The following is a 24,103-nucleotide window of genomic DNA, read 5'->3' as shown; positions in this document are numbered from 1 at the left end:
TGCAGAATGCCTTCCAGAACTCAGACGAGAACTGAGGATCCTGATCAGAGACCATGTCTACCGGGAGTCCATGGATCTGGAAGACATGCTGCACCATAAGCTGGGTCGTCTCCTTGGCAGAAGGTAGTTTGGGGAGAGGGATGAAATGGGTGGCCTTGGAGAACCGATCGACTACCGTCAGAATGACAGTATTGCCATCAGAGGTAGGAAGCCCAGTGACAAAGTCCAGAGATGTATGAGACCAGGGACGATGAGGGACCGGGAGTGACTGAAGGAGCTTGCCGTGGAGTCTTGTTCTGAGCACACACTGTGCATGCGGTGACGAAGGCAGAGATGTCAGGAACCATTGTGGGCCACCAGAAACGTTGTCGGAGGAAGTGCTAGTGTACTACGGGACCCTGGAGGAATGAGCTCATTCCAGGACCCGGGACCGGACTGGATTAGGGACAAACAGTCGGTTAGCCTGGCCCCCTTCACGTCCAGGCTGGGAGTGTTGTGCCTCACGGAACAGGTTCTCAATACCCCAATCCACAGTGACATCAAGGCATGAGGTAGAGAGAATGCTTTCAGAGGTCGAGGGTGTGGCAGAGGAACTGTATAGGCGGGGGAGGGTGTCAGGCTTCACATTCTTTGATCCTGGGAGGTAGGAGATGGTTAAGTTAAATCTGGTGAACAGGAGGGCCCACCGGGCCTGCCTGGAGTTGAGGCCTGCCTTGAGTTTTTATGGTCAGTCCAGACTAGGAATGGCTGCTCTGCTCCTTCCTGCCATTGCCTCCACTCTTCCAATGCCATCTTGACTGCCAGGAGTTCTCGGATGCCAACATCGTAGTTCCTTTCCTTTCAGCACTCCAACATCTGAAGCATCCACTTTCACCACCAATTTACGCAAGGGGTCCGGATGGATGAGGATGGGTGCTGTTGTGAACCGATGCTTCAGGTCCACAAAGGCTTTGTCGACAGCTGGAGACCATTTGAACGGTACCTTGGGAGAGGTGAGTGCCGAGACGGGGGCCGCAAGGGTGCTGTAGTCCTGAATGAAACGGCGGTAGAAGTTTGCAAAACCAAGAAACCGTTGCAACTGCACCTTGGATATTGGTTGAGGCCAATCCAACACTGCATTCACCTTTCCAGGATCCATCTGAACATTGCCCTCAGCAATAACATATCCCAGAAAGGTGATTGTAGAGCAGTGGAACTCACACTTGTCGGCTTTCACGAACAGTTGGTTCTCCAGGAGGCGCTCAAGGACCTGTCTACATGAAGAACATGTTATTGTGCAGAAGAGGGCCGTGCTGCCTCAGAGTCAATGAGCACTCGGAGAGACTGTGATTGGTCTCCCCCACAGGACAAGAGCAAAAAAGGGTGTGCGGGTGATGGAACTCCTAATCTGAACTCCCAGGCCTCCTTTCTGCCGGAAACCCGGAGACTCAATTACCTTTCTCACTTCTGCCATGAATTCCTCCAGATGACCACAAATGGTAGATTGTTGCTCCCAAACTGCCGTAGCCCAGGAGAGCGCCCTTCCCGACATTAGCGTAATAATATACTCTATCTTCGATCTGTCTGAAAGAAACAAAGATGGCTGTAGCGAGCACTGAGAAAAAAAATCTGTCAGGTACCAGGATTTCCCGAATACCGCTCCGGAGGAGGGAAGCGGGGTTCTCGGGGAGCCGGGATAGGCTGTACAGAAAATTACTGGGTGATTGCAGTTTTTCAGAGGTAGCAGGCAGCCTCTGAGCTAACTCCTTGATTTGCTCCATAATAGCCTTTAACCCATGGTCGTGGCATTCTGTCAAGGATCTGAGCCCTTCCAGAAGGTCCTGTACCAACTCCTCATGTCTCCTAATGGTGGCTCCCTGCAGGGAGACAGCATGGCAGAGCTGGTCCAAGTCTGCTGGGTCTGGCATGGCCAGTTCGTACTATCATGACACAAGGCGAAACTCAGGAGGCATTTGGTTGGAGTCTTAAAATGTTTATTAATCCATAGGGGTCCAAAGGGTAAAATAAGCGACACCTGGAGGGGGTGGAGACAAACACAAGAACAGGTGAATCAGATCAGGGCATGACAGAATAAGCCTTGAAATGACTTATGTTCTTTCTAAATAAACTAAAATCAAATTATAAAACGACTAACTATAAGATTTCACATTCCTTAAAACTAAGTGTAAAATACATATTTGTATGTTTAGTGTGCAAATTGTCTACATGTCTCTCTTGATCAAAGTGTCTACTCCTGCTTCCCCACTACGGAGCTTAACATTGCCGGTTTACTAATCACTGGCTCTGTCTACCATCATTACGCACACATGGCACAATTGTTACGCGCACCTGCGCCTCATTATGACACTCTCCTGTACTCCATCAATTCACTGAGGCAGTATTGACTATGTGTTTCATGTCCAGACGCTACTATTGTCTTGTATTGTTCCATGTTCACTATATTATTAAACTCACCACCTGCACTTGCTTCTCAACTCCCAGCATCTGCGTTACAGCATACTGCCTCGACAAATGAGGCAGCAGGAAATCAGGACATCTCCTAGAGGGTCGACGAATAGGGATACCTACTTCGTCAACACCACGACAAGCTGGCACAACTAGAGAAGGCTATGGAAGTGGTTCTTCACAGTCTTCAACATCTCAATCATACCCAAGAGGCGTTGCCTTCAACTAGCGGAGGATACTCTGCCACCAGTCGACCCAGCGAGCCATCACACCAGTTTATTCAGCAGTCCGCCCAGGGCAGCAATGCCCGTTTGTCCCTCCCGTAAAATATGACGGAACACCATCTAAATGCTGTGGCTTTCTACTCCAGTGTTCCCTCTATTTTGCGCACCAGATGGGAGCACCCACCACCGAGAGGTCCAAGGTTGCCACAGTAATTTCTCTAATGACTGGATGGGCGTTGGAGTGGGCTACGGCTGTCTGGGAGAGAGGAGAGGAGGAGCTGGCTTTGTATGAGGGGTTCATGGCTTAGTTCATAGGTATCTTTGATCATCAACCGGAGGGCAGAGGAGGGGTGAGAGCCTACTCCAACTATGGCAGTATGACCAGACCACTGCCAAATAAGCGCTCACCTTCCGGACTGTAGCAGCATCCAGAGGATGGAATGAGCCGGCATACGCTATTCCGAAGAGCACTGCGCAAGGAGGTCCAGACTAAACTGGCAAGTCGAGACAACAACCTCTCCTTGGACACACTCATCGCGATGGCCATCCATTTGGATAACCTACTTTGGGAGCGTCAGTACCCACATCTCTTCTCTTCCTCCCTCAGTGAACACTGTATCAGAGCCTGAACCTATGGAGGTAGGGGTCACACGCCTCTCCGCGGTGGAGTTACGTAATCTAGACGGAGATAGCTGGGGCTCTGTCTCTATTGTGGTCAAGGGGGACACAAGCTTCAGCAGTGTCTGGTACATCCCAACTCGGGATCCACGAGAGCAGAGGGACGGTCATGTGATCTTCCACCTCCTGGAGCAGGTGTGAGTATCCCATCCTAAACAATATTTTTGTGCCGATCACACTAGCTGGCTGTCCCACATGTACTGTTTCTACAGCACTATTGGATTCTGGTGCCATGGTACCTTTATTGACCAGATCCTTGCCTCCTCTCTGAGCATCACCTTATACCTGCTCTCCTCTCCGTTTCCCGGTTCAAGCCCTTAATAATCAGCCACTAGGATCCGGAACCATCACACACATCACCACACCACTCACCCTCACCGTGGAGTCCATTCCTCAGGAAAATATTCCCTTCTTCATCACTAGTGCACCTGCTCACAAGATCTTTCTCGGCCTCCTATGGCTCCAACGCCATTTGACCCCCCTTTGTTCAGGGACACATTATTCCATTTCTGTTAGTCACATGTCTGTGGAACTTGTTTAGTTTATGTCTCAGTTGTTGAATCTTGTTATGTTCAAACAAATATTTACACGTTAAACTTCCTGAAAATAAAGGCAGTTGACAGTGATAGGACGTTTCTTTTTTTGCTGAGTTTATGTATTAACATAATGCATACAGAATTGTTTAGCTAAACTCAGCAGACACTCAGAGTGTAAACTTATAAAAATGTTATATTTAGGTGCAAACACACATCCATGTGAATCGTTTACTCCCTGGGAGGGGGCATACATCTATTTTTCCCATTGAAATGGGGATCTGTAAAATGAATGAATATTTTGATTCAGAGTATCCTTTTTCATTTCATTTAGCGAATGAGCTTAGCTGTTGCCATGCAACAATGCTTTCAAGCGACCCCCACTCGCACTTTTCTTCTGAATTCACAATGTCACACTCTCTTGGAGTGGGGCTAACTTTGCACTCTTTTGTCAGGGTTCCTATTCCGTCCACGTTTGAGCTGTAATGAGAATGAATGCTGATGTGCGGAGCGCATCCCCTGAGCAGGGCCATGGAGAGGCAGATGGGGGGAGGCGGATCCCCTGAGCAGGGCCATGGAGAGGCAGATGGGGGAGGCGGATCCCTGGAGCAGGGCCATGGAGAGGCAGATGGGGGAGGCGGATGAGCAGGGCCATGGAGAGGCAGATGGGGAGGCGGATCCCTGAGCAGGGCCATGGAGAGGCAGATGGGGGAGGCGGATCCCTGAGCAGGGCCAGATGGGGAGGCGGAGGCAGGGATGGAGAGGCAGGGGGAGGCGGATCCCTGAGCAGGGCCATGGAGAGGCAGATGGGGGAGGCGGGGCAGGGCCATGGAGAGGCAGATGGGGGGAGGCGGATCCCTGAGCAGGGCATGGAGAGGCAGATGGGGAGGCGGAGGCAGGGCCATGGAGGGGATGGGGGCGGATCCCCTGAGCAGGGCCATGGAGAGGCAGATGGGGAGGCGGATCCCTGAGAGCAGGGCCATGAGCAGGGAGAGGCAGATGGGGAGGGGAGGCAGGGCCATGGAGAGGCAGATGGGGAGGCGGATCCTGAGCAGGGCCATGGAGAGGCAGAGAGAGCAGGGCCATGGAGAGGCAGATGGGGAGGCGGATGAGCAGGGCCATGGAGAGGCAGATGGGGGGAGATCCCCTGGAGGGCCATGGAGAGGCAGATGGGGGGAGGCGGATCCCTGAGCAGGGCCATGGAGAGGCAGAGAGGCAGGGATGGGGGGAGGCGGATCCCTGAGCAGGGCCATGGAGAGGCAGATGGGGAGGCGGATCCCCTGAGCAGGGCCATGGAGAGGCAGATGGGGAGGCGGATCCCCTGAGCAGGGCCATGGAGAGGCAGATGGGGAGGCGGGAGCAGGGCCATGGAGAGGCAGATGGAGAGGCAGATGGGGGAGGCGGATCCTGAGCAGGGCCATGGAGAGGCAGATGGGGGAGGCCGGATGGGGGGAGGCCCCTGAGCAGGGCCAGAGGCAGATGGGGGGAGGCGGATCCCCTGAGCAGGGCCATGGAGAGGCAGAGGCGGGGATGGAGAGGCGGATCCCTGAGCAGGGCCATGGAGAGGCAGATGGGGGAGGCGGATGGAGAGGCCCCTGAGCAGGGCCATGGAGAGGCAGATGGGGGAGGCGGATCCTGAGCAGGGCCATGGAGAGGCAGATGGGGGGAGGCGGATCCCTGAGCAGGGCCATCCCCTGAGCAGGGCCATGGAGAGGCAGATGGGGGAGGGCCATGGAGAGGCAGATGGGGGGAGGCGGATCCCTGAGCAGGGCCATGGAGAGGCAGATGGGGAGGCGGATCCCCTGAGCAGGGGGGAGGCGGATCCTGAGCAGGGCCATGGAGAGGCAGATGGGGGAGGCGGATTGAGCAGGGCCATGGAGAGGCAGATGGGGAGGCGGATCCCCTGAGCAGGGCCATGGAGAGGCAGATGGGGGGAGGCGGATCCTTCTTTTACTATCCCGCTCCGCTTGAGAGCCCTAGCCACCAGCCAGCCAGCCAGCCAGCCAGGGCTAAGCCAGCCAGCAGCAGTCAGGATCAAGACTGCATGTACCCTGCCTTCCTTAATACACTCTCAGTAGTTGGGAAATAATTGATTAGGCCTCAACTTATTACGTGTTAAATTTTCTACTTTCATTAATCGTTGCAGCAGTAGGGAAGTGTATTTCACAGATTGATGAGCTTTCAGAGACAACTGTTTGTGAGAATAGCAGGCCGAGTTAAGCTGGTGCATTGCTATGGATATTGCGATTATGATGATCCTAGTTCAGGGTCATTGCCCCATAGATGGATCTGGAAAGATCAGAGGGTGTTGGTTTGTAAGTGTTTCAGTGTTCTTGTCCTTAGTCCTCAAGCACTGTGTATAATCACAGTGTATAATCACTTTGTATAGTCACAGGGTATAATCACAGTGTATAACCACAGTGTATAACCACAGTGTATAATCACTGTGTAGAATCACTGTGTAAATTCACTGTGTAGAATCACAGTGTTGCATCACAGTGTAGAATCACAGTGTATAATCACTATGTAGAATCACTGTGTATTATCACTGTGTATAATCACTGTGTACAATCACCTTTATTTCTCTTTGATTCATTCTCTTTTATTTGATAAATTATAGCTCTTCCTCTATATATCTCTTTCGCTCTCCCTCTCTCTTTTTTTCTCTCACTCTCTCTCAGCTGCACACTGACATGGACAGAGGTGATGGACGCACCAAGTACTTGCTACGTGGTGAGGGGGCGGGGTCTGTGTTTGTGATTGACGAGAAGACAGGCAACATCCATGTCACCAAGCCCCTGGATCGTGAGGAGAAGGACGAGTACCGCCTCATCGCTACAGCAACCGACCGGCAGACCGACCGGGCCCTGGAGCCATCATCCACGTTCATCATCAGAGTACAGGACATCAACGACAACCCCCCTCTGTTTGAAGAAGGGCCCTACAGTGCCACCGTGCCTGAGATGGCCAACATAGGTACTGAAGCCGAGGAGCCGTTGTCTGTTTAATCTGCTGTTTTATCAGCTACTGTCTGCTTCCATTTTATTAATACTATCATCCATTTTGATGTGGGCTTGCTTTCCAAAGCTCGGTCCCAGACTGAGTTGTTCAGTCAATCATGGTTTCAATATTTCCCCGGGATGAAATATTTACCTAGGTACGGTGGGTTGCTCTGAGACTAATAGATAGCGGAGCCATGAAAGTCTTTTTAAAGAGCTGTTACATAAAACTGGTCATATCTTCCACCATCAATGCAACAGTGGTAATAAGATAATGTTAGTAGTCACAATAACACACATCATCTCACTTTCACTATGATTTCAGTTTTCTTCCCTTGATTGCTCTAAACAACTTGTGTGATGTGAATTTCATCCCCACGGTTAGTTTTAAGTGGATACTAGGATATGGTTTCTATAGCTACTATAGCCTTACATTATTTCACATGGAAAGAAATCACTATGGTATTCACCCAGGGTATGAACGTCTCTGTGCCAGGCAGTGTGAATAGAATTTTGCTCCATTCACTGGTAATACATCTGTCTGAATGTATGATCACTACAAATTGTGACTGTGCTATATCACCAAGGCAGACTGTAAATCAATAGATGTCTCTCTCTCGTGCTTGTTGCGTCAACCCTAGTCAACCTGGTTTGATCTGTCTGTCTGATCATTATTTTACTGCCTCATGCATCAAAACATTTGCTTCTCTCACTCTCCCTTTCTCTCTCCATCTTCCATGTGACTTGTTTTTTTTTTGCACATGTATAACTCGTTATTTCTGTTGGGACAAAGCTATCTCCATACTTCCATTTGTTTGTATGGGTTACCTTCAGACGAGTCCCATGACACATGTGGGGGCCATAGAGAAAAACGGAACACCTTTGTGTTCGAGAGAGTCTCCCCTTTCTATCGTGGGGTCATATTAGTTACAGCAACAAAGAAAAACGCTACAGATGATTTTCGGGATGTTTCATGGTCTGATAAACACAGCTGGAGCTCGGTCACCTTCCATCGCAGTTGTGGAAGGCCAACATCATCGGATGTGGTGGATTGAGATGCAGCCCATGCAGAAAACTGATATCTCTAGCTGAAACTGATGGATTTTGATGGAGATTTTTATATTATGTTACTTAGACTGATGCACGGGTGCATCACTATGGTCTTTTTAACTACCTGTGATAGATCAGTAATCAGACCCAGTCTCTCTCACTCCTCTCTCCCTCCATCCTCCCTCTCTCCCTCCCTCCCTTGCTTTCTCTCTCGGTGACACTGTCGGGGCTTTGATGTCAGAAAACAGCAACAGCTGCTCCCACAAATCCCCTCTTCCCTCAAAGCTTGTCAGCCCAGTGCCCCATGGGAAACATAGTTCTTCTTTCCAAACTATATATATATATTTTTTTTTTGCTACAATTTCAATATCACACATAAAGCTGACGGTCTTTGATTTATTTGGTGGGAAAAAGTGTCCATATCTGTCAGGAGAGGCAGGGATTCATGACATGAGGGAGTCAGGGGGAGACAAGGGGGGCAACCGACAGACAGAGAGATTGAGAGGGAGCCAAAGGGAATTGTGAAAGAGATGAAGAGAAATGAAGTGAGACAGACAGAATGGAGAGAGAAAGAAGGTGTGCAGCAGGGGAGAAGGAAAGTGAATAAAATATTTGTCACACTGCTGCCGAAGGAGAGTGAATGGGGTGAAAAGAGAGAGAGAGAAAGAGAGAGGGAGATAGAGAGGGAGAGGGAGAAAGAGAGGTGGGGGTTGTCAGCGAGCCAGTCAATCAGTCAGTCAGTCAGCCAGTGTGTATTTGGCTCTCTGGCAGTGCTGAGTTAATGTACTGCTGTGTCCAGTCAGTGTGTGTGTGTGTGTGTGTGTGTGTGTGTGTGTGTGTGTGTGTGTGTGTGTGTGTGTGTGTGTGTGTGTGTGTGTGTGTGTGTGTGTGTGTGTGTGTGTGTGTGTGTGTGTGTGTGTGTGTGTGTGCGGTATTCTGTTTTATTAACATTCCTCTGCTCTCTCCCCTCCTCCCTCAGGTACTTCTATAATCCAGGTGACAGCGACAGATGCTGACGACCCAACCTATGGGAACAGTGCCAGGCTGGTGTATACACTTGTGCAGGGACAGCAGTTCTTCTCTGTGGACCCACAGACAGGTGAGTGCCTCTTGTTCTCCACTTAGTGTGCATGCATTCCCTCCCTGCCTCTCTGCTCCCTCCCTCTCTGCTCCCTCCCTCCCTCCCCTCCTCCCTCTCTGCTACCCCCTTCCCTCCCTCTCTACTCTCTCCCTCTCTGCTCCCTCTCTGCTCCCTCCCTCCCTCCCCTCCTCCCTCTCTGCTACCCCCTTCCCTCCCTCTCTCCCTCCCTCCCTCCCTCCGTCCCTCCCTCCCTCCCTCGCTACTCTCTCCCTCTCTCCCTACTCCCTCCCTCTGCCCTCCCTCTCTGCTTCCTCTCCAGCCAACCATTTTCTTCCTTTACAAGTCTCTTTGCAGTGTTTATCCCCACAGCTCTGTATTTCTCGCCCTTCTCTATCCCTATCCCTCCTTCAACCTCTCTCTCAGTCCCTCACACTGTCTGTCAGACTTGCCCATTCCTCTCTATCTACCCCCTCCCCATATCCCTTTCTCTTACCTCCCTGCCATTTGCCCCACGTCTCGTTTCCCCTATTCCCTCTCTCTGTGTGCCCTCCTGCTCCTTCTCAGTTAATCCAGTTCAAGCTGGCAGAAATGTATTCAGACTGCCAGAGTCTATGTGCATCCAACAAACTGCAGCAACCGCCTTAAATTATATTTTTTTGAAGGCGGAAAAACAAAAAGATGTCTGCTCAAAGGGAGATGTCAGGAAAGGTTTGGGAAAGATTAAAAAGGCTCAAAGGACCTGTCTCTTCACTAAAATATACTGTGTGTTTCGGGGGGCTTTGGTGTCAACCCAGGCAGATGGGAAGGTCTTCTGCACACTGCCTGAGAGAAAACCGTGGGCATTTCAAACATCACATTTCGTCCTCTGTTGCCTCACTAGGTGATTGACAGCCTGCAAGCTAGTAAACACTGCATTTTATACCATATGTTTACTGTACGAGTGTGTCGCCTAGTTAGGCATTTTGAAGTCTGTTTGCTGAGTGAGTGTGTATGAGCATATGTGTGTACTAGTTGGATTTACTCTATTTGTCGACAAGGGGATATTATAGGTAGACAGCGTCTGCGATGCCGTTATTGAATTCTGATGCAATGTAATTACTTGTTGGAGGCACCTCTGGTATGAGTGAAGAGGGTTCTGCTTGTGGGGTTTTGTATGCTAATTGGGTATATTATCCTAATTCTGCACAGCGTATGTTAACTGAAGCTCTCGTCCATTAGCAGGGTTTGCATGCAGAGCCGGTCCACTCTGTTCCCTCTCTTCATTTAAAAAGGTCTCATTCTACACACACACACACACACACACACACACACACACACACACACACACACACACACACACACACACACACACACACACACACACACACACAAACACACACACACACACACACACACACACACACACACACACACACACACACACACACACACACACACACACACACACACACACACATCATCCCAGAGCCACATCACATTTGCTCAGATATTGATGCTGGTTGATTGTTAATTCCGTTCATATACCCCATCAAAGCCTCATATTTTCACTAGCTTTACAAGAGTATACATTTTTTCAAGGTGATTTAGCTACCTTGGCTACCATTCTCCTGGTTTGGCTGGGTTTGGTGAGCACAGCTAGAGGCAGCCTCTGTATGTGAAGCTGAATCAGGTCATTCTGCATAGTGGAAATGATTGATCTTGAACTACTGTATGTCTTTGGTGTGTGTGTTTTTCCAGGTATCCTGCGTACAGCAGTGCCTGATATGGACAGAGAAACCCAGGACCAATACCTGGTTGTCCTGCAGGCCAAGGACATGGGGGGCCATCTGGGAGGTCTTTCAGGGACCACTACTGTCACTGTCAGGCTGAGTGACGTCAACGACAACCCTCCTCGCTTCACCCAGAGTGAGTGACACTTACACACATATCACATGCACACATGCACACACACACCCACAAATCCACTCACAAATCCACCCACTGGGACGTGGTGAGGTTGGACCCAGGTGCAGAGAAGAGACCAGACGAGGAATCAGTGGTTAACGATTAACATAATACTTTACTGAGAAACAGTAGCCACAGGATCACAGGACTCTTGTAAAAACAACAAACACTATGTCTCGAAAACGCACTCATGAAACGACCGCACACGTTAAACAATTCAAGCTTCTGCAAAGGACAACAGAAAATACACCTCTTTTAACAGGGAAATCATAATGAGTAAATTTGACTCACCTGAGTGACGTTAACGTCTCTGGGACGGTCTGTGCCGCCCTCTGATGACAGGTGGATCCATGACACACACACACACACACACACACACACACACACACACACACACACACACACACACACACACACACACACACACACACACACACACACACACACACACACACACACACACACACACACACACACACACACACACACACACACACACACACACACACACACACACCTGTCCCTCCCACACACACTCTAAGAGATTTACTTTATCAATCAATCGCTCTGAGCTAGAAACACATTGGGCAGTTCCGGTGGCAATGGGCAGGGTTCTATACGGACCACATGTACACTCAGGCTCCTTTTAAGCATCCTAGGAGAAGGGGATAGGAGAGAGGAGAGAGGGGAGGGGAGAGAGAGGAGAGGAGAAGAGGGGAGGGGAGAGAAGAGAGAGGAGAAGAGGGGAGGGGAGGAGAAGAGGGGAGGGGAGAGAGGAGAGAGGAGAAGAGGGGAGGGGAGGAGAGAGGAAGGGAGAGGAGAGGAGGGGAGGAGAGGAGAGAGGAGGGGAGGGGAGGAGAGAGGAGGGGAGAGGAGGAGAGAGGAGAGGAGAGAGAGGAGAGATTAAATAAGAGGAGGCGAACCAATGGGGAAGTGCTGCCATTAAACCAGACTCATTCTTCCAGCCTGTTCATCGCAGTTAGTACCCCTGCCGCTGCAGTGTGACAGTTGGGGGTTAGGACACTACCAAAGCCAGGCTCCCCGCCGCTTTGCTCAATTACATACCAGGGCCTAAAAGACACTCACAATCCAACCTCTTTCTCCCAAAGTCAGTGCTGCTTACTATATTTCACATGGCATTTACCATTGGGGGAGAATTAAATAGGAATGAATGAACCAGATGTTGGTGAATAGTATTATATTCCCTAACAAGTTGTAATGGGATGGTTTGCGGGCAGCAACACAAATGTATTCTCAGACATCACGAGACTCATCACAAGCCTCCTGGGTTTTGCCTCCAATCCCTCCGTTCATGACTTTCTTCAAGGAGCCAAACGGTACTGTAGCGTTGTTACCATATGGCAGCTTTGATAGCTGTCAAGGTATGTCCTAACACCAAAACCTGACAACCTGTGGAGCTTGTGAACCCAGATGGATATCGAGATCCACTGTATAAATTACACCCCTACAATGTTCTAGGAACCATATGTGGGCTGCTCCTTAGCCAGGGCAGAACATTGATTCATAGCTCAGGGGCAGTTGGCTGGGAAGATGTTCCACTTGCGGACACAGGTGCTCCATATCCAATCTGGAGTTTTATGCACTTTTAAAAGCCTTGGCTGCCAAGAGGAGTGGAGACGCAGCCTGCGCCCGGGTGATGGATGGAGGGGTAGATTGTCTGACGGATGACTACATAGGTAGGCCTGATAACATCAGTGTCTTTTTTATGCAACAACGAGATGAGGGACAGCGGTACAGAGAGGGTTTCATCATAAATATGACTCATTTATTTCCCCAGAGTGTGTGGCCGTTAATGAGAATATTGGACTTGGGAAGAGTTAGAGGGATGGGGGGATGGTGAAAGACGGGAGGAAGAGAGAGAGAGGGGGAGGTAGAGAAAGACATAAAATGAAGAGGACGAGGAAGAGATAAAGAGAGTCCTCCTTAGGGAAGGAGAAAGAGATAAAGACCAGAATGATAGTTTGACTGGAGATATGAAAGGACAGAGGGAATGGGCAGAACAGTAAGATGGAGGAGGTGAAAGAAAGAATGGAACAGGGCACACAAAGACAGCCAGAAGGAGAGAAATACTTACACTGTGAAATCTATGAAATAAGGAGCGAGGGAGCGAGAGAATGGAGCAGAGGGAGGTAGGATGGTAATCACGGTAATTTGTCCTCTGAGGAAATGAGCGAGAGGAAAAGAAGAGAAGTATGAGTGGGTGAGGTGATGAAGTTGCAGGGGATTGAGAATGGCAATGCATAACAGCTTAACCCTTTTGTGCGCGCACGCGTGTGTGTGCGTGTGTGTGTTTTTGAGTATGTAGCCTATTTGTGCCGTATATTACACAAGTACCTGTAAGCACTCCATCGGTCTTGCTCAACCTTGCTCTCCACTCTTTCTCCTCTTGACACACAGGCACATGTGCGCACACACTGTATCTCAAATATGACTCACTAGCTAGCTTACCGCTATTGTATACATTGTACACAAATGTATAAGAAGAATATCTACACGCACACATACACACTCATGCTGATGTTTGGCAGCTCATCAAGTTGAGAGAAGGAGACCGGGAGAGTGAGAGGTGACAGGCTTTGTCATCTTCCTTCAGTGCCAACCTCATCCCCTGCTTTTCTTCTCTTTCCTCTCTCTCTCTCTCTCCCTTTCACTGTCTTTCTCTCTCTCCCTTTCACTGTCTTTCACTTTCTCTCCCTTTCACTGTCTTTCTCTCTCTCCCTTTCACTGTCTTTCACTCTCTCTCCCTTTCACTGTCTTTCACTCTCTCTCCCTTTCACTGTCTTTCACTCTCTCTCCCTTTCACTGTCTTTCACTCTCTCTCCCTTTCACTGTCTTTCACTCTCTCTCCCTTTCACTGTCTTTCTCTCTCTCCCTTTCACTGTCTTTCACTCTCTCTCCCTTTCACTGTCTTTCTCTCTCTCCCTTTCACTGTCTTTCACTCTCTCTCCCTTTCACTGTCTTTCTCTCTCTCCCTTTCACTGTCTTTCACTCTCTCTCCTTTCACTTCACTGTCTTTCACTCTCTCCCTTTCACTGTCTTTTCTCTCTCCCTTTCACTGTCTTTTCTCTCTCTCCCTTTCACTGTCTTTCACTCTCTCTCCCTTTCACTGTCTTTCACTCTCTCTCCCTTTCACTGTCTTTCTCTCTCTCTCCCTTTCACTGTCTTTCACTCTCTCTCCCTTTCACTGTCTTTCACTCTCTCTCCCTTTCACTGTCTTTCACTCTCTCTCCCTTTCACTGTCTTTCACTCTCTCTCCCTTTCACTGTCTTTCACTCTCTCTCCCTTTCACTGTCTTTCACTCTTCTCCCTTTCACTGTCTCTCTCTCCCTTTCACTGTCTTTCACTCTCTCTCCCTTTCACTGTCTTTTCTCCCTTTCTGTCTTTCCCTTTCACTGTCTTTTCTCTCTCCCTTTCACTGTCTTTCACTGTCTCTCCCTTTCACTCTCTCTCCCTTTCACTGTCTTTCTCTCTCTCCCTTTCACTGTCTTTCACTCTCTCTACCTTTCACTGTCTTTCACTGTCTCTCTCTCCCTTTCACTGTCTTTCTCTCTCTCCCTTTCACTGTCTTTCTCTCTCTCCCTTTCACTGTCTTTCACTCTCTCTCCCTTTCACTGTCTTTCACTCTCTGTCCCTTTCACTGTCTTTCTCTCTCCCTTTCACTGTCTTTCACTCTCTCTCCCTTTCACTGTCTTTTCTCTCTCTCCCTTTCACTGTCTTTCACTCTCTCTCCCTTTCACTGTCTTTCACTGTCTTTCACTCTCTCCCTTTCACTGTCTTTCTCTCTCTCCCTTTCACTGTCTTTCACTCTCTCTCCCTTTCACTGTCTTTCACTCTCTCTCCCTTTCACTGTCTTTCACTCTCTCTCCCTTTCACTGTCTTTCACTCTCTCTCCCTTTCACTGTCTTTCACTCTCTCCCCTTTCACTGTCTTTCCCTTTCACTGTCTTTCACTCTCTCTCCCTTTCACTGTCTTTCACTCTCTCTCCCTTTCACTGTCTTTCACTCTCTCTCCCTTTCACTGTCTTTCTCTCTCTCCCTTTCACTGTCTTTCTCTCTCTCCCTTTCACTGTCTTTCACTCTCTCTCCCTTTCACTGTCTTTCACTCTCTCTCCCTTTCACTGTCTTTCACTCTCTCTCCCTTTCACTGTCTTTCTCTCTCTCCCTTTCACTGTCTTTCCTCTTCTCCCTTTCACTGTCTTTCACTCTCTCTCCCTATCACTGTCTTTCACTCTCTCCCTTTCACTGTCTTTCTCTCTCTCCCTTTCACTGTCTTTCTCTCTCTCCCTTTCACTGTCTTTCACTCTCTCTCCCTTTCACTGTCTTTCACTCTCTCTCCCTTTCACTGTCTTTCTCTCTCTCCCTTTCACTGTCTTTCACTCTCTCTCCCTTTCACTGTCTTTCACTGTCTTTCTCTCTCCCTTTCACTGTCTTTCACTCTCTCTCCCTTTCACTGTCTTTCACTGTCTTTCTCTCTCCCTTTCACTGTCTTTCTCTCTCTCCCTTTCACTGTCTTTCACTCTCTCTCCCTTTCACTGTCTTTCACTCTCTCTCCCTTTCACTGTCTTTCTCTCTCTCCCTTTCACTGTCTTTCACTCTCTCTCCCTTTCACTGTCTTTCTCTCTCTCCCTTTCACTGTCTCCCTTTCACTGTCTTTCACTCTCTCTCCCTTTCACTGTCTTTCACTCTCTCTCCCTTTCACTGTCTTTCACTCTCTCTCCCTTTCACTGTCTTTCACTCTCTCTCCCTTTCACTGTCCCTTTCACTGTCTTTCTCTCTCTCCCTTTCACTGTCTTTCACTCTCTCTCCCTTTCACTGTCTTTCACTCTCTCTCCCTTTCACTGTCTTTCACTCTCTCTCCCTTTCACTGTCTTTCACTCTCTCTCCCTTTCACTGTCTTTCTCTCTCTCCCTTTCACTGTCTTTCACTCTCTCTCCCTTTCACTGTCTTTCTCTCTCTCCCTTTCACTGTCTTTCACTCTCTCTCCCTTTCACTGTCTTTCACTCTCTCTCCCTTTCACTGTCTTTCACTCTCTCTCCCTTTCACTGTCTTTCTCTCTCTCCCTTTCACTGTCTTTCACTCTCTCTCCCTTTCACTGTCTTTCTCTCTCTCCCTTTCACTGTCTTTCACTCTCTCTCCCTTTCACTGTCTTTCTCTCTCTCCCTTTCACTGTCTTTCTCTCTCTCCCTTTCACTGTCTTTCACTCTCTCTCCCTTTCACTGTCTTTCTCTCTCTCCCTTTCACTGTCTTTCTCTCTCTCCCTTTCACTGTCTTTCACTCTCTCTCCCTTTCACTGTCTTTCACTCTCTCTCCCTTTCACTGTCTTTCACTCTCTCTTTCTGTCCTTTCTCCCTTTCACTGTCTTTCACTCTCTCTCCCTTTCACTGTCTTTCTCTCTCTCCCTTTCACTGTCTTTCACTCTCTCTCCCTTTCACTGTCTTTCTCTCTCTCCCTTTCACTGTCTTTCACTCTCTCTCCCTTTCACTGTCTTTCACTCTCTCTCCCTTTCACTGTCTTTCTCTCTCTCCCTTTCACTGTCTGTTTTCTCTCTCCCTTTCACTGTCTTTCTCTCTCCCTTTCACTGTCTTTCTCTCTCTCCCTTTCACTGTCTTTCACTCTCTCTCCCTTTCACTGTCTTTCTCTCTCTCCCTTTCACTGTCTTTCACTCTCTCTCCCTTTCACTGTCTTTCACTCTCTCTCCCTTTCACTGTCTTTCTCTCTCTCCCTTTCACTGTCTTTCACTCTCTCTCCCTTTCACTGTCTTTCACTGTCTCTCTCTCCCTTTCACTGTCTTTCACTCTCTCTCCCTTTCACTGTCTTTCACTCTCTCTCCCTTTCACTGTCTTTCACTCTCTCTCCCTTTCACTGTCTTTCTCTCTCTCCCTTTCACTGTCTTTCACTCTCTCTCCCTTTCACTGTCTTTCACTCTCTCTCCCTTTCACCTTTCACTGTCTTTCACTGTCTTTCTCTCTCCCTTTCACTGTCTTTCACTCTCTCTCCCTTTCACTGTCTTTCACTCTCTCTCCCTTTCACTGTCTTTCTCTCTCTCCCTTTCACTGTCTTTCACTCACTGTCCTCTTTCCCTTTCACTTTCTCTCTCTCCCTTTCACTGTCTTTCTCTCTCTCCCTTTCACTGTCTTTCTCTCTCTCCCTTTCACTGTCTTTCTCTCTCTCCCTTTCACTGTCTTTCACTCTCTCTCCCTTTCACTGTCTTTCTCTCTCTCCCTTTCACTGTCTTTCACTCTCTCTCCCTTTCACTGTCTTTCACTCTCTCCCTTTCCCTTTCACTGTCTTTCACTCTCTCTCCCTTTCACTGTCTTTCACTCTCTCTCCCTTTCACTGTCTTTCACTCTCTCTCCCTTTCACTGTCTTTCACTCTCACTCTCCCTTTCACTGTCTTTCTCTCTCTCCCTTTCACTGTCTTTCACTCTCTCTCCCTTTCACTGTCTTTCACTCTCTCTCCCTTTCACTGTCTTTCACTCTCTCTCCCTTTCACTGTCTTTCTCTCTCTCCCTTTCACTGTCTTTCACTCTCTCTCCCTTTCACTGTCTTTCACTCTCTCTCCCTTTCACTGTCTTTCACTCTCTCTCCCTTTCACTGTCTTTCACTCTCTCTCCCTTTCACTGTCCCTTTCACTGTCTTTCACTCTCTCTCCCTTTCACTGTCTCTCCCTTTCACTGTCTCTCTCCCCTTTCACTGTCTTTCACTCTCTCTCCCTTTCACTGTCTTTCACTCTCTCTCCCTTTCACTGTCTTTCTCTCTCTCCCTTTCACTGTCTTTCACTCTCTCTCCCTTTCACTGTCTTTCTCTCTCTCCCTTTCACTGTCTTTCACTCTCTCTCCCTTTCACTGTCTTTCACTCTCTCTCCCTTTCACTGTCTTTCACTCTCTCTCCCTTTCACTGTCTTTCACTCTCTCTCCCTTTCACTGTCTTTCTCTCTCTCCCTTTCACTGTCTTTCACTCTCTCTCCCTTTCACTGTCTTTCACTCTCTCTCCCTTTCACTGTCTTTTCTCTCTCTCCCTTTCACTGTCTTTCACTCTCTCTCCCTTTCACTGTCTTTCACTCTCTCTCCCTTTCACTGTCTTTCACTCTCTCTCCCTTTCACTGTCTTTCACTCTCTCTCCTTTCCCTTTCACTCTCTCTCCCTTTCACTGTCTTTCTCTCTCTCCCTTTCACTGTCTTTCTCTCTCTCCCTTTCACTGTCTTTCTCTCTCTCCCTTTCACTGTCTTTTCTCTCTCTCCCTTTCACTGTCTCTTCACTGTCTTTCTCTCTCCCTTTCACTGTCTTTCACTCTCTCTCCCTTTCACTGTCTTTCACTCTCTCTCCCTTTCACTGTCTTTCACTCTCTCTCCCTTTCACTGTCTTTCACTCTCTCTCCCTTTCACTGTCTTTCACTCTCTCTCCCTTTCACTGTCTTTCTCTCTCTCCCTTTCACTGTCTTTCTCTCTCTTTCACCTTTCACTGTCCCTTTCACTGTCTTTCTCTCTTTCACTGTCTTTCTCTCTCTCTCCCTTTCACTGTCTTTCTCTCTCTCCCTTTCACTGTCTTTCACTCTCTCTCCCTTTCACTGTCTTTCACTGTCTTTCACTCTCTCCCTTTCACTGTCTTTCACTGTCTTTCACTGTCTTTCTCTCCCTTTCACTGTCTTTCACTGTCTTTCTCTCTCTCCCTTTCACTGTCTTTCACTCTCTCTCCCTTTCACTGTCTTTCTCTCTCTCCCTTTCACTGTCTTTCACTCTCTCTCCCTTTCACTGTCTTTCTCTCTCTCCCTTTCACTGTCTTTCACTCTCTCTCCCTTTCACTGTCTTTCACTCTCTCTCCCTTTCACTGTCTTTCACTCTCTCTCCCTTTCACTGTCTTTCACTCTCTCTCCCTTTCACTGTCTTTCACTCTCTCTCCCTTTCACTGTCTTTCACTCTCTCTCCCTTTCACTGTCTTTCTCTCTCTCTCCCTTTCACTGTCTTCCCTTTCACTGTCTTTCTCTCCCTTTCACTGTCTTTCACTCTCTCTCCCTTTCACTGTCTTTCACTCTCTCTTTCACCTTTTCACTGTCTTTCTCTCTCTCCCTTTCACTGTCTTTCTCTCTCTCCCTTTCACTGTCTTTCTCTCTCTCTCCCTTTCACTGTCTTTCACTCTCTCTCCCTTTCACTGTCTTTCTCTCTCTCTCCATTTCACTGTCTTTCACTCTCTCTCCCTTTCACTGTCTTTCACTCTCTCTCTTTCTCCCTTTCACTGTCTTTCTCTCTCTTCCTTTCACTGTCTTTCTCTCTCTCTCCCTTTCACTGTCTTTCACTCTCTCTCCCTTTCACTGTCTTTCTCTCTCTCTCCCTTTCACTGTCATTCACTCTCTCTCCCTTTCACTGTCTTTCTCTCTCTCCCTTTCACTGTCTTTCACTCTCTCTCCCTTTCACTGTCTTTCACTCTCTCTCCCTTGCACTCTCTTTCACTATCTCCCCAATCTCTTCCCCTGCATCTCTCTCTTTATCTCTCTTTGTCTCTCTCTCTCGTCTCCCTTTCTCTGCCCCCCGCTCTCCCTCTCCCCCCCTCTCTCTCTCTCTCTCCCCCAACCCCCTATCTCTCCCTCTGTTTGTCTCCCCCACATAAAACCCCAATGCCCTAGTCACCCCCTTCACACTGTCCTTTCACACTCCCCCATCTGTTCCTGTTTTAGAGCACCACAGAGAGCCAATCGCTCTCTCTGATTGTTAAATAGAAGCATCCATGCGAGAATTCTCCCCTCTGTCCTAACAATCCGTCACGATACCCTCCAGTCTGACCATAAACCTGCATGTATTAACCAACACTAATGCTCCCATCACACCATATATGTATTTTAGTCGCCAAGCTTGATGAGGGCCACAGAATGCTTCAGAGCGGTCTCAGTAAGTCTTCTTGCTTGTTCGTACAGCGCTGTAAAACTTATGACCGCAGATATCCTTTGTATGACACTAATGCTGCATAGGGAGACACTTGAGTTTTGAGTGTTGGTATTTCAAACCATGTGCAGGGAACTGTCATTTAGTAGTTGGGTCAGTAAACCCATAGAAAATGTGTCCATATCAGTAAACATCATATATAGCAACTCAATTATCGACTAATGTGGTGGTGGCCACCATTGGTAGAATTTCCATCTCATCAGTGCTATACAATAGCAAATAGCAACCCTTTGCTGTACAGTATACAACATTGCATCAACTGTCTTGTTCAATGTGACATTGAAAAGGCATTTGTGATTTGCCTGATCATAGACTATGTTGTATGGCATTGACAATGTAATCTGACTTAAAAATAAGCTGATTAATGTATGTTTATGAAGCTGCAATGATCTGAGGAGACGCTACATTTAGCTGACTAGTCCTTTTTTATGTGAACATCCTCTTCCCATGTTCTTCTGCGTCAACCAACTCCCATCTCTCTGCATCTTTCCAATGTGACCACCCAACTCCCATCTCTCTGCATCTTTCCAATGTGACCACCCAACTCCCATCTCTACTCTGCATCTTTCCAATGTGATCAACCAACTCCCATCTCTACTCTGCATCTTTCCAATGAGACCACCCAACTCCCATCTCTAGATCTTTCCAATGTGACCCCAACTCCCATCTCTCTCTGCATCTTTCCAATGAGACCACCCAACTCCCATCTCTCTGCATCTTTCCAATGTGACCACCCAACTCCCATCTCTACTCTGCATCTTTCCAATGAGACCACCCAACTCCCATCTCTCTGCATCTTTCCAATGTGACCACCCAACTCCCATCTCTACTCTGCATCTTTCCAATGTGACCACCCAACTCCCATCTCTACTCTGCATCTTTCCAATGTGATCACCCAACTCCCATCTCTCTGTAACCGTTCCAATGTGACCACCCAACTCCCATCTCTACTCTGCATCTTTCCAATGTGACCACCCAACTCCCATCTCTACTCTGCATCTTTCCAATGTGACCACCCAACTCCCATCTCTACTCTGCATCTTTCCAATGTGACCACCCAACTCCCATCTCTACTCTGAATCTTTCCAATGTGACCACACCCAATCTCTCCCATCTCTACTCTGCATCTTTCCAATGTGACCACCCAACTCCCATCTCTACTCTGCATCTTTCCAATGTGACCACCCAACTCCCATCTGTAATCTGCATCTTTCCATTGTGACCACCCAACTCCCATCTCTACTCTGTACCTTTCCAATGTGACCACCCAACTCCCATCTCTCCTCATCTTTCCAATGTGACCACCCAACTCCCATCTCTACTCTGCATCTTTCCAATGTGACCACCCAACTCCCAATCTCTACTCTACATCTTTCCAATGTGACCACACAACTCCCATCTCTACTCTGCATCTTTCCAATGTGACCACCCAACTCCCATCTCTCTGCATCTTTCCAATGTGACCACCCAACTCCCATCTCTACTCTGCATCTTTCCAATGTGACCACCCAACTCCCATCTCTACACTGCATCTTTCCAATGGGTGCTTGCCACCCATTGACGTTACTTATCACTGTTGTCCCTCTATATGACATGATGAAGATGAGAAGCTTGTTTGAAGGCATGAAAATGATTCCGGAGGGCAAGTTCACTGAGTGTGAAGGAGGGATGGAGGAAGGATGGGAAGAGGAGATAAGGAGGGATGGATAATATAGAGTGAGAGAATAAGAACTAAGCAAACTGCCTTGTTGCAGTTGCAATCATGTGAGCCGAAATAATTTAATCTCATTCTGCGTGTGGAAACAGTGCATTGAAACGTTGCTAGTCTTATCTCTGGTTCAGGGCTAGATTGCAGGGCTCTGGGGCTGTGAAGCGGTGATGGGCCTTGTCATGTGACTGTAGAGACCTGGCTGACTGCTTGGAGGACAATTTATGGACAGCTGATTGGTGTCGGCTGGGAGAATGCAAACACGCACACAGCACAGTACACACACACATACACACACACAGTACACACATACATATACATACACAGTACACACAGTACACATACAAACAGTTTAAACACAGGGATCCCTCCTGATAGAGAACCCCTCAGGGGGCTATAGTTAACAGTGGGCCATGAAAACGTCCCTGAAATCGCTCCATTGTATCGCAACGCACAATTAGGCCCGGGATTGGATTGCATTGCACCAGAGTTTGTAATGTGGCATGGTGCTGCTTGGATATGCACCTTTGGGGGTGCTACCTGCCTGCTCTGCTCTGCTCTGCCCTGCCTGCTCTGCCCTGCCTGCGTGCTTTTGACTGTTACTGCAGCGGTGGCCCAGAGATTTGACCTGGCACACGGGGGTGTGAGGGAGAGAGGCGTTGGGTTGTTAGGGTCGCAGTGCCACTGCCTCCTGGGTACTGGCTGTTGGTTGTGATTACAGGCCTGGGCAGTGAACATTCAGACTGGGCTACATATTGTTTGTTGTGATTATAGGCCTGGGCAGTGAACACTCAGACTGGGCTACATACTGTTTGTTGTGATTATAGGCCTGGGCAGTGAACACTCAGACTGGGCTACATACTGTTTGTTGTGATTATAGGCCTGGGCAGTGAACACTCAGACTGGGCTACATACTGTTTGTTGTGATTATAGGCCTGGGCAGTGAACACTCAGACTGGGCTACATACTGTTTGTTGTGATTATAGGCCTGGGCAGTGGCCTTATAGGCCTTAATCAGAAGAGGAAGAGGGGTGAGTTTGAAACCAGAAGCCAGAAGTGGCTATTTGTTCCAGTTTTCAGGAACAACCTTAGGCCATCGTCATCGTCTCGTCATCAGTGGTGAGATGAAATCCATCAAGATGTGTCCCTCCATTTTTGAGAGTGTGACCTGGGAAAAAATGGCATCCGATTTTTTGCCTCTCTTGTCATCTAACCTGGCAGTGTGCCCTGACGCAGAATAATAGCAGTTAAAGCCATTCTCATTGTGCAGAGCCATCAGTGGAAGGAAGGCAGAGCGGAGGGGGAGAGCGAAGTGATTTCCATGCTAATGGGAATGTTCCCCATTTTTGAGAGTGTGCTGGGAAAAAATGGCATCCGATTTTTTCTCTCCCTCTCAGTGTCTCCCTAAAGCCATTCTCTGTGCAGAGCCATCTCTCTCCCTCTCTCTCTCCCTCTCTCTCCCTCTCACTCCCTCTCGCTCTCTCTCGCTCTGGCTCTCTCTCCCTCTCTCTCTCCCCTCTCTCTCCCCTCTCTCTCCTCTCGCTCTCTCTCCCTCTCGCTCTCTCTCGCTCTCTCTCCCTCTCTCTCCTCTCTCTCTCCCTCTCGCTCTCCCTCTCTCTCTCCCTCTCTCTCCCTCTCGCTCTCGCTCTCTCTGTCGGCGTCGATGTAGACGCCTGCCTGATGAATGTAGCTGCTGGACTGTGAGCACCACGGGGGGCTTGCCCATCCACGGCTCGGGTGGTGCTTCTGCTGCTGGCTGGCTGGCTCATGTAGACACTGCCACTCACAGAGGGGGGTAAAGTTAAATTGGGGTGGGTGGTGATGGTTCCGGAAAGAGGAGGTAGGGTTAAAATAGAGCCTAGCTTGAAAATGGAACACAGAGAGGATATTAAATGCCCCGGGGGAAGTGTCTAGTTGGTCGAACTTTTGCATTTGCCACTCTTGCCACTGAGGGGTTCAGCAGAGGTTTGGGTGGCTGCCTGGTCATGTCCAACCGAACACGTTCCCTGGGTTCCGCTGCTCAAGTAGCAAGAAGTGGAAATGTGTCAGTGATCTCCCAGCAGATATGCTAAGTGGTGGGTAATAAGGTGCTTTTCAAAGAAACAATCCTGTCACCGACAACGGTAGTAGAGGTGAAATGGCCTCAGTCCGCCCGGCGTCTGCTCTCATCTCTTATGTATGAGCCTGACTGGAATACTGGTTCAACATTATGTAGGTAATACTCAGCGCATAAATCCACATCAACATCCCCCTGAATGCTTGTTTTCTTAAACAAATGCTCACCACTTCAATGTGTATATAGTAGAGTATATTGTCAAATATGGAACTAGCAAATTAATCTGCAACTGAAGGGCTGTTCTGCTGTGGCTCTAAATCCAGCTGTTTCAGTGGGCTACAGATGAGTGGTGATGTGAAGTAGTTAGTGGTGAATAAACACAGCCATTAGACTGTTATTATTGGACATGTGGGGAACAGACCTCAGTTGC

At 48.6% G+C, this 24,103-nt stretch overlaps 1 protein-coding gene across 1 annotated transcript in view; it reads left to right on the top strand.

Annotated features, from left to right (window-relative positions):
* The window catches only part of LOC135506809 (cadherin-24-like), a 110,273-nt gene that overhangs the window by 30,649 nt on the left and 55,521 nt on the right, over positions 1-24,103 (top strand). Inside the window, exons 2-4 of the mRNA XM_064926192.1 lie at positions 6,562-6,856; positions 8,909-9,028; positions 10,748-10,915. Of these exons, the coding sequence (XP_064782264.1) occupies positions 6,574-6,856; positions 8,909-9,028; positions 10,748-10,915 (571 nt within the window). The 5' untranslated portion in view covers positions 6,562-6,573. The remainder of the gene's footprint in view (positions 1-6,561; positions 6,857-8,908; positions 9,029-10,747; positions 10,916-24,103) is intronic.

Source organism: Oncorhynchus masou, chromosome 3 (genome assembly GCF_036934945.1).
Source record: "Oncorhynchus masou masou isolate Uvic2021 chromosome 3, UVic_Omas_1.1, whole genome shotgun sequence".
Taxonomy (NCBI): Eukaryota; Metazoa; Chordata; class Actinopteri; order Salmoniformes; family Salmonidae; genus Oncorhynchus; species Oncorhynchus masou.
The sequence above is the reverse complement of the archived record's forward strand: the minus strand, read 5'-3'. Positions and strand labels throughout refer to the sequence as shown.